Genomic DNA, 11,301 nt, shown 5'->3' with positions numbered 1-11,301 from the left:
GTATTTTTTTATATTTTCAAATATAAGGATCTTACGTACTTTATAATCGCTTTTTCTACACTATAACTTTTATTTTCATATTTGTAACATTCTTTGATCAATCTACTATGTTCTTTAAATACAAGTTTCATTTCCATATATCTTCAGACCTTACGTAAGTACATATGTATATACTTTGCAACTACTTTTCTCAAACATAACATATTCGCTAGATTTTTGAACATATTTAATGTCATTCTAACGAAACACGCACGAATACTGTGTTAAGTTCGAAGATGATCCGCGAAATCCGATCCAACGTCAAATACAACCCAACCTGATTTGCATATACACAGAAACAGAAATTCACCGATGCAACGTGTTGCACGCAACAACGTTTCTAATTATTTTCTTGTTACCCAAGGGTCGTAGTTTCCCTTCACAATGCATAATATTCCAACGTGGGGGGAAATCTCCGCCGTTTTTCATCCGCGGAATATTCATACTCGTCTCCACCGCAAGATGGACTATTTCAATGGCATCTAACGCCTGGAAAACGAAACAGCATGCATAATTCACGCACTGCTGCTTCAGCGCCACACGAAGATACGAACATCGTCCACGGGGAAATATCTGCGGTCGGTGCGATTAATCCAGTTAATCGCGCGTTGTGCATGATGCTTTATGGTGGTGGTGTGACCGCCATGGAAATTCCACGGTCGAAGAAAAAGGGGATAACGGACGATTAAAACATCAGACGTGATGTATGCCGGCTTTAAGTGAAAACAGTGCGTATGCATTATGCACAGTGTGTGACGCGGTGTTTTACGGGAGGAAAAATACGATGTACATAGGGTGTTTCAGAACCATGGATACAAAGTGTATAGGTTAGTAAAACGTGTCAGTGAAAGAAATGAAAAAGCTTGGTGATGTGTACATCAGAAAATAAACCGTTTTCCGGATTATTGGAATCAGCATAATGAATATTGAAAATCGATTCAAATAACGTTCATTTAAGAAAGCATTTTTTCTTTCATATTGAAAATTTCACGATATTAAGCGGTACTACTTTCTTCTGTGATTCTTATTGCACGGTACATATGTATGATGACATTCATAGAGAGGCATAGAGCGGCCTTGAACTTCCGCTGAATGAAAGCTTGATACTTTCACGGTCACGAAGCGCGCCACATTTTTCCATGATATCGATAATTACACAAATCTACTATTACTTCTTCTTTGTTTAGAAGAAATATTCATACATTGCTAAGAATACACTGTTTATTATTAAAATTACTAACAAATTAGTGAAACAAGTACCTAACCTATAAATAGCTAGCAATTATAAATGCACAAATTTATGGAGTTTAAAGTTCTTAATTCTAATTTTAACAGAATCTCTTGATATTTCGACCTCTTTCACATTATCTCGTTATCGATGAATCTCGCTACAAGATAACGTTTTTATCGATCTATCGATCTAAGCATCGAAACATCTGAGCTAACCGAATTAGTATGCAACAGTCTTCGTGTTTTCGTGCTGAAATACCTTCAACTTAACCCCAGGAACGGATTGATTTGATAAGACCAGATAACTTTAATCTAGATCATAGTGCAAATAAACGTTCATTACAGGAACGTAATCTTGTTCTTATCCATTTTATATCTGGTCGAAAATAATTTTTACCTATCGAAGGACTTTACTAAAATCGTGTTCTATTTAAGAAAAGATTATAGAGTATTTAAAAGATAAACATTTATTTTTGTTCGAGAAATTAGAGTGTAGAATTGAAAATTTTTCATGCGAATATTCTTGCCACAGGTTTACGGATTTCTAGATCCATCACTGTCAGAACGTGACACGAAACCGGTCAGTCGATGTCTCGCCAGATGGAAGAACGAGTGTTTACTTCGATCTTCTCTTACATACTTTTGTCTAATGAGTATCAACGTGAAAGTGTATAATTCTTTTTAGATAGTTCAAACAAATTTTCTAAATAATGTTTATAACATAAAAGTGTGTGGAAAGAATCGGCAAACGATTCAGTGAATTTCTAAGCGTTCAACAATTTTCTTCCATTGTGAAAGCACATGTGAAGAGAATGATAAAAGTGTGTATAACACATTTAACGAATAAAAGTTATTTTCCTGAATAAATTCAGTTGTGTATCATGTTTAGAAATCATAGAAAACTCATTGTTCAAATTCTGAGATACGTCATCAGCTGTGGATTGATTTTTTTCGTCGTGAAATTTCTTCTCGTTGGTGATGAAAGTAGACCGATACCGAAATTGAACGATCTAAAGAAATTAATGGTGATGAAATAAAAATATTGAAAATGTTTTTGCAATACGCGGTTATAGGTGCGTTTTGATAAATGTTTAATTTTAGATCGAAGCAGAAAATGAAAATTCTAAGCGATTGTTAAGTGTGAAAAATACTTGTAAAAAATATAATTTAGGTATATATAAGGAAATTAAGAAAATTTCACCATTTAAACATCCTCCTGCTCCACAGTATAGTGTTTTCTACATTGCCAGGTTTGCCAAATGAATTATTTCAGTCGGTTAATGAAAATGTGTAGAATGTTCTACTTTTATATCAGTAATAAATAATAACTTCTTCTGTATTAAAAAAAAAACAATTAATTTCATTAAATTTTTCATACTTTAAAAAGGAAATTTAAAAACTTGATCTCACAAAGGGTTTAAAGAAAAAATGCGAACATTTATATGAAAGAAACAAGTAACTAGAAAAAAGTTACTTCCACATAAGTGTTAACATTTTTTTTCTAAACACCCTGTACTTCTAATAATGTACGTATATGAAAGAAAAAACGTTGTTTCACCAAATAGATCGTTCCGATTATTCTAACAATAACCGATTCAATTAGCAGCGTTATCTGCATTATTTGCCACGTAGATCGCGCGATCTATCATACTGTCCAATTTACAAAGCCGGCAGCACAACATGGATTTACAATTTATGTCTCCTAATGAACGTGACCGAGGAGGAGCTGAACAGTGGAAAGGAGCAGATATCGACCATCGCCAGAAGGGCGATACCGGAACTCGAGTTTCCAGAAGCGGACGAGGTAAAGCTTCATCGCTTCGTCAGATCTCTAAGTTATCTTTAAACACACTACACGCTTATGAATACACAACGTTTACGTCGTCCAATTCCAATTATACAATCGATAAAAAAAAATATAATTCGAGAAAATATCAATTACATACTGTTTCAAAAACATAGGAATTCTAATATTACGTGAAAATTTATCAAGATAGAAGAATGAATGTAATAATACAGTTAATGCTTAAACCAAACAGATGAATAAGATTTTACCTTGACAGGTTTGAGTGTGATAGGATTCGTTGAAAGACAGAAAAAAATCTCAGTGAACATATTCCAGTCCAAACATTAATCATTTCAGGAATAAATGTAATTTTCAATTCGTAACCTAACCTATAATTCTTTATTCGACTACATATTCTAAGTGTGCAATAAAACGCCCTTTTTCTAACAAATATTCGTTTATAAAAAGTGTGGGAAGCAATGTACGAAGAGCAAAATGTACGCAAGACAGAATTGTGAGTAATATCGTTTCACGAGAGTTACATACTTAGATTACGATCGAACGAGAGTTCGATATGTCGACGATTGACACGCGGCAACGATCAATGTACTTAGGTACTTAAATACATATAGTCAATGGAAGCGATATAGCGCTTTCATAAGCACACGTAAGAGAATTGGTTCTTCCTTTTTTATATTTAAAAAATTAGTCTGCACCTTAATTCTTAGAAGTTGCAAGTTCATTTTTACCAATACGTTAATTATTATTAGACAAAAGGCGATGGAAGCTTAAATATAGTATGACTTGAACGGAAGATTCTAAGCAGAAATTTTAAGTATCAGTTCACAAATGACGTATGGTCTTGAGTGCGGCTATATCAGTTGGTGTCGCCGCTTAATGCTTTAATTTGCGACTTCGCTACATCGCTTCCACCAACTGTAGTACTCATCCGATATTTATTCGTAGTTACCGTGCTTCTTGCACGTTACACGAACGATAGCATCTAATAACGGGTGACACTTATCAACCATACGAATAAGCTGCCAGTAATATATTTATTCATTTAATGCCTTTATTACGTGTACAGGGAAAAAAGAGCGCACGCAGTAATATGATACATGTTATTGACACGTAAGGGTAAACTGCAGTCATAGGCTGTTACGACTTAACCTGCTTACGTAAGAAAGAAAAGCAGAAAAAACAAAAATGTATCTCTGCGTGGCATAATTAAAAAAAATATAAAGTTTTCAGGAAAGACAGTTTAAAATTTGCATTTGATTAACAATTGAATATTTGAAAAAAAATTTTTAATTTTTGGTTGAATATTGCATTTGAATACCGATTATGTAATCCGATCTGCCCTCTGCTGTGAAAGTAACGAGGTTAGAAATATATCGTTTTACATGATAAAAATACTGTAACTAGGAAGTGTATTTTTACAAAAGAATCAAAATTAACATTGTTTTAATTATGCCACTATCAACGAAGAACAGCGTTATATAAAAGAATATTATTTATAGAGAGAAAAAATATATAACTGTAATTAGAGGTTATGATATAAAGTATCGTTTAAAATTTAATACGTTTCAAACAGTTCATTTCCAGTTGTATGTTGTTCAAGACTTTTTCTTTTTTTTGTTTCCTTCAACGAGCCTCACTAATCTGTCCAATTTGTATCTGTGCTTTGGAAATACCCTGTGTAACAAAGAGAAACATGTGCAGGCACTAAGAACTACGAAGAAACTGCTGGTGGTAAGGCACCCATTTGAGAGATTGCTGAGCGCGTATCGCGATAAGCTGGAAAACTCTGTGGCTGGAAGGGAACACGGGACACTTCACTTTTATCGGAAATACGGTTGCAAGATTGTTGAAAAGTACCGTGGTGAGTCACGACAAATTATCGACCTCGATATATTCGTTGCTCGAGCACTAGGTTAATAGCGAACCTTGTCACTCTTGTTTTTTTAAGAAAAGAATTTCACCAGACCGAGGGATGATCAAGTGATTAGAACAAAAGATATACCTCCACCGGCAGGAATTGAGCCAACTTTCAGGGAATTCGTGCAATACGTGATTCATACTGATCTGGCCAATTATGGGGATGATCATTGGATGCCATACTATTTGTTCTGTGCCCCTTGTGTGGTTGATTATGATATAATTGGGAAGGTACGGTTATCATAACATGGATCCAGCTTTTTTGGACTAGAATTTTAAAAAAATGAAATTTTCTTTGATCAAAAGATTTATTACTATGATACGCTATTCTGCATAGAAAAAAGTCATTTTAACCTTCGTTACAATTTTACATTGGTTTTCCAATGGTGTAAAGATGGATGAAAAGAAACATAATGTATGTTGAATGAATTAAGAAAATTTTGTGGACCCTTTCTTCAATATCTTTTATTCCTTTTTTCGCGTTTTCGTTAATAAAGTAACCAGAGTGTGCTAATGTGTTTCTTGTAGAACGTTTCTTAAGATATTCCTCAAGCTACGAGTTGTCTGAAGTGAATTTTATGACCTAAGTAAAGGCTAACGCAATTTGCCAAGAAAGATAATGTGAGGATTTAACGAAGCTAACTAAATTCGATCAATCATAATACCTATTTACAGGAGTATAATAACACGAGCGCAATAGTAAAATTATAAAATAACAAACAAATGGAAAAATAAAGTATAATTTATTATAACAATTTCTTTCGATTATGGTCAATTAAATAAGACAGTTTAAATTCCCTAATAAACGATAGTACAAATTGTACTTTATTCGTGCCCCTTTTATGTTTTATCGCATTTGTCGTATTTCATAGGTAGAAACATTATGGCGGGACCAGATTTATACGATCCATAAATTAGGGTTACAAAAGGTAATTAAACCAAGATGGCGACACGGCGGTGGTTATTCGAACACATCGAAAATATATTTCAGCCAGCTGAACAGAGATATGGTGGAGAAGATGTATGAAAAATTCAAGCTAGATTTCGAACTCTTCGATTATTCACCAGACGATTATTATCAATACGCATTTTCCGCTTAAAATTCTTGTAATATTAAATATAAAATTCTTTAATAAATATTTTACAACTATATCATCGTGCAATTTTAATACATTTCATCATTTAAGTTCAAACATTTTACCAACGATCCACATTTCTTCATTCTTCATTTTCAGTATTAACTAGTACATATAAAATCATTTATCCAAGTGGTTAATGATTTCACCGATTCATTTATCAAATATTTCAACGCTTTTCTCAAAAATTTCAATTAATAATACTAACACAACAAGTTCTGGCAGAATTTCGTCTTCATTCTGACGTAGGTATGCATGCATGTACATTTACAAGGTGTTTAACAACGAATAAATATTGAACGAGTAGTATATCGATCGTTATCGCGCGTAGTACACCGTCGATACATTAAACTCTCACTCGATCCTAATATAGTAACCTTCGTGACTTGATTTCGTTCGCAATTCTTTCTTGCCTACGTTTTTCCTCTTCGAATATAATTTCTTACACTTTTCTCAACGAGTATTTCTTACAAAAAGTACATTTTATTACACACAGAATATCTATCTGTAGTGAAATAAAAAAAGGTAGGTTAGGTTACCGACAGAAAGACTGAAATGATCAATTTTTCTGAACAAGCATTGCCTCACAGTTTGTTGCTTCTTTCAACGAGTTCCACCAACCTGTACGATTTGTATCTATGCTATTGAAACACCCGGTGTATATTCGTGTCCCTAACCCTCGACGTGTCAAGTAAAGCTTGTTATCGAACGTGTCACTTTTTCGTTCGCGACCATTCATTAGTGCGTCTAAAACGGAGGGGAGGGCGCTTTCGATTTTAGGACAGATCGTTCTGATACATTGCCACGAAGTAGGTCGATCGATTTCGTTGGCAAAAGTTCGTCGCGTGGCGTAACGTGATTTAAACTCCATCAATTAGAATTACCCATGCGTATATCGACTCTTCATTCCTTTCTTTATTTCTTTCCTTTATATGTACATACATATTTGTTTCTTGACTCTTATTAGCGATTCTCACGTGCAGAGTGTATGTATGTATGTAATGTAGATACTTGATGTACGGATCGATAAAAAATTTAGAACAGACTCTCGATTAACACGAGAGCATTGATTGAGTTAAAAGCCAAGCACGTAAATGAGAGGGCAACGTTGAGTGCCTTTCCTGTTGAGCATCGATTGTCTTAACTCTGCTAAGGCTATAAAAGTGAGGAATTTAACCTGACTCGTGATTCAAAGGAATTTAAGTCGTAATCGTATGTAGGTATATGTATACCTAGAAACCCGATTCGTGATGGAAATAATTAAAACGATTAGAGTCGAGTATCTGACAGAGTGAAGAAGGGTTTTCACGATATACCTTGTTATTATTATGTTCTGGTGGATCTTTGTAACATTGAAATGATAAAGATTATTGACAAAATTATGAAAAAAAAAAACACATTGGAAGAATAATGTAAAAAAGTATTTTATAATTTATTAAAGAAATAATTCTTTTAGAACACTTACTTTGTTATGTAAATCCTCCAACACCTCTTGATCGACCAACCCCAGCTCTTCCCAACTTGGCTCATGCAATATAGATTCCATCTCACCACTGGCATAAGCGGCATTTCCATTTTTCTCGATCACACTAGCACTGCCCTTATCGCGATCACTCCTTGACGTTCGTTCACAGTCATTTCTAAATGACTCACGATCACCGTTGTCGTTCCTCGAACCGCTCGTTACACCACTTTTCAACTTCCCAGAATCCTTCTGCACAGTTTCGTTTTCGACCACCTTAACTCCATCCTGATTTGCTTTAACACCACTCTGTCCCAGTTTATTGCCCTTCACCATAGAATCACCAAAAGAATCTGATTGTTGAACATTTTCTACAGATCCACTTTGAACATTTCCTGAAGTTCTATTTTCTGAATCATTTTTCCTTTCCTTGTCCTCAAATTCTATCCTTCCATCACTTTTAGAAGCTGTATCCTCCAAAGAAGCTACTTTCTTACTTTCACTATGCTTATCAATTTTTTGTGAATTTTTACTCTCACCCTGTTCAACCATTTTCTTTAGACCTTTATCTTCTAAATCCTCTGAACCATTAACGTTTAAATTTGAATTTAAAGAATCAAGATCCTGTGCAGCCTGGTCCAATTTAACCTCCTCTTTTCTAGACTCCTCCACTTTTCCAGCAATTTCAATAATCTTCACACTCTTATTATCTCCAATGGTCATAATGCTCTGTCTGTTATCTTTATCTTCTATTCTATTAACATTCTTCTTCTTTTTGGAGTGTTCAACAGCTTTATTACTCAACAATGGGCTGCTAGTCCTGGTCAATATACTCTTCTTAGGACTCAGATCAGCATGGTGCATGTACACTTCCCTCTTAGGGCTATTTGAAACAGATCTAGACCCTCTCTTAAGTTTGCCAGGTTCTCTATGAGGACTGCAAGGCTGAGAAGAAGGTCTTGGACGAGTGTTGGGCATCTTGGTAGCAGGTGAAACAGGAACTGGAATCCTAGTTTTTGGTACAGCCTCTACAGACTCTGTGTCATCACTGTCTGGAGTTCTCAGTTTGACTATTTCACCTCCAAAGTGAACCCTTCTTGGTGTCTTTCTCCTATCAAGGGATATATCTTTCCCTTCAGCCTCATTTTTCACCTCAGCTCCACTTTCCTCATCCTCTTGTTCCTGTTCACTGTCCTCCTTCTCCTCCAGAATGGTCATAGTAATAGCTGTCTCCTCGTTAAATTTGATTTCTGTCTCTAACACCACTCTGGCTGCTGGCATAGTAGCAGTATTCACCTCGTCCTCCTCCTCGACAATACCAGAAGTATCGCTGTCGCTCTCCCAGTCACTCTTCTTATCTAAATTCTTGTTCTCCGTTTTTTCCACGTTTTTCACATCAGCAACCAGTTTCTTAGGACTTTTTCGATTGGATCTGACGTTGTAGATCTTAGACAGGATTTCTATGTTCCTATTTAGCTTGTTATCGTAATCCTCCAGGTAACCTTGGAAATCTTCCACACCTACAGAATCGCGAATTTTCATTAATGATTTTAAAACAGCTTCTTGATGAGGTACTTGAGCTAGTCGCGAGGCTAAAGCTATCGTTGCTTCTTTGATCAATTGAGGATTTGGCGAAGGACTGCTCGACGAAGGGAAGAGTAGAGACGGCACGCTGAGAATAACGCCGGTAGTCACGTTCGTCTGGAAGGAGTCTCGTATCTCCGAACGGTTCAGTCCATCCTGAAGAATCTGTAAGAGAACGCTCGATGTAATTATGTGTTCATACATCGATCCACGAATCCCCAATAGTGGGGATTGATTGCAAGGTCATGGGTTGCCTGCGTGTGAATAGCTTCGTGTTTGAGTGTTTTAGTGAAAATTTCGAGAGATTGCTTGATTATTAATTTGAAAATTTCGGATTGATTAATTTGAAAAAAATTTTAATTGGTTAATTATTAATTATTAATTAGAGAGGTTATGATTGATTTGATCGCTGTTGCTATTAAAAAAGGTTAAAAAAGAAAAATACGTGTCCAGTGAGTCTCCTACATTTTTTATCGTATTCTCCTTGTCATGACTGTGAATGAGAAAAACTCGAATAGCGTCTAGGGCTCCCTTGCGAACGGCTGGCGCAGGGTGGCCCAAATTATTGACCAGTTCCGGTACCACTGGTTGCATCACTTTATCCACGATGTCAGTATTCAAAGTTGGTAACACGTCTATAAGTACACGAAGCGCGTGCTGACGCACTTCCCATTCTGGATCACGCAGTCTCTCCGATATCTCGAGGAACGTCAAACGCGTGTCCACCTCGGTTGGAAACCTTCGTGTACGTACCTATACACGAAAACGTAGAAAATACATAAATAGAGGGTGTTTCGAAAGTACACGAAAACGTAGAAAATACGTAAACACGGGATATTTCAAAAGTATAAATACAAAACTGTACAACTCGCTAAAAGACATAAGAAATTCTCGATGAACAGGTGTACCTATGTACATTAATGAATCCTTTCAGTGACAATTCAGATTCACTTTTTGTAACAAATACTCATTCATAGAAAGTATGGGAAGCAATATATTCGAAGAGAAAAATATAGGCGCGAGACAAAAGGTTCACGAAGTTTACGCTAGATTACGATCGAACGAGAGTTCGATATATCGATAGTGTTCGCGCAGTAGCGATCGACATACCACTCGATCGATACTTATTCGTAGTGTATCGTGCTTTTTGCACGCTGAACGAATGATGACATCTAGTGGCGGGTGACAGTTGTGAACCATATGAATAAGCTACACGTAATATTATAAAGTAAGATAATTAAAATTCAATACCATTTGAAGCAGTTCTTTTATTGTACATATTTATATACATTGACTGAGATTTTTGTATTTCTTTCAACGAGTCTCGCTAATCTATACAGTTTGTATCGGTGCTTTTGAAAGAGGTTAACACGTTTCGTGCCACGGGAAAATTACAAGTTTACCAGAACTTTGATACAAAGTTAAAAAGTCACATTAAAATATGTAATTACAAAAACATATAGATATGTGTTGAATTCTCGACAACCTAACCTCTCTTCTCATATATTTTTCATGAGAATTCAGTCGAAGTATAACTTTTGCTGTTTAATGATTTAATTCACAACCTCACTACATCACATCCACCGACTACGTTACATACATTAAAGAGCAATACCGTAGACATCGAAAGGTGAAATATTTTTCGTTCTCTTCAAAGGCGTTACTTGAACCCGGTTTACAATAAAGTTTCACGAGTCTAATTATCATATATCGAATTGAATTATTAATTTATCGAGATCACATTATGTGCTGCGCCAATTTCACGCGATTTTCCAATTTTATTTTTCAATAACAGTACGTCATTTTAGCGAATTGGAAATGCGGGCCGCATGGGTCATCTATGACCCACGCGGTACCTACTCAACGTGTTAATCAGTAAGTGTAATAATACCAACCACATGTTCCCAGAGAGGAGTGAGCTGTATAGGCTGACCGTTCGCCGAGGTCAATGTCATCTTTCGAAACAATCGCTGACGATGACCTCGGCGTGTCGGGCTTTCAGGCGTCGAGTAAAGGTTGAACGGCGAGGATCGTGCAGGAAGCGGCGAGGAATCCTTCTGGGGCTGCAGCGGCCCCGAATTCGTCGATCCTGTCATAGATGAGGGGATGTCCAGGCACTCGGACAT

The 11,301-nt window shown here is 36.0% G+C and overlaps 2 protein-coding genes across 2 annotated transcripts in view; one reads left to right on the top strand and one right to left on the bottom strand.

Moving 5' to 3' along the window:
* Positions 1–11,301, bottom strand: part of LOC108571542 — a 28,967-nt gene extending 17,666 nt beyond the window's left edge. Inside the window, 3 exon segments of the mRNA XM_017933607.1 lie at positions 7,595–9,340; positions 9,641–9,928; positions 11,071–11,301. Coding sequence (XP_017789096.1) covers positions 7,595–9,340; positions 9,641–9,928; positions 11,071–11,301 — 2,265 coding nt within the window.
* On the top strand, positions 2,151–6,093 carry LOC108571543 (carbohydrate sulfotransferase 11-like). The gene is made up of 6 exons (XM_017933609.1): positions 2,151–2,294; positions 2,371–2,519; positions 2,902–3,073; positions 4,778–4,937; positions 5,025–5,224; positions 5,866–6,093. Exons 1-6 carry the CDS (start codon positions 2,151–2,153, stop codon positions 6,091–6,093), a joined length of 1,053 nt encoding a protein of 350 aa, XP_017789098.1.

This window comes from Habropoda laboriosa, unplaced genomic scaffold (genome assembly GCF_001263275.1).
Source record: "Habropoda laboriosa isolate 0110345459 unplaced genomic scaffold, ASM126327v1 scaffold40, whole genome shotgun sequence".
Classification (NCBI taxonomy): Eukaryota; Metazoa; Arthropoda; class Insecta; order Hymenoptera; family Apidae; genus Habropoda; species Habropoda laboriosa.
Note: the sequence above shows the minus strand (reverse complement) of the source record. Positions and strands in the feature narration are given on the sequence as shown.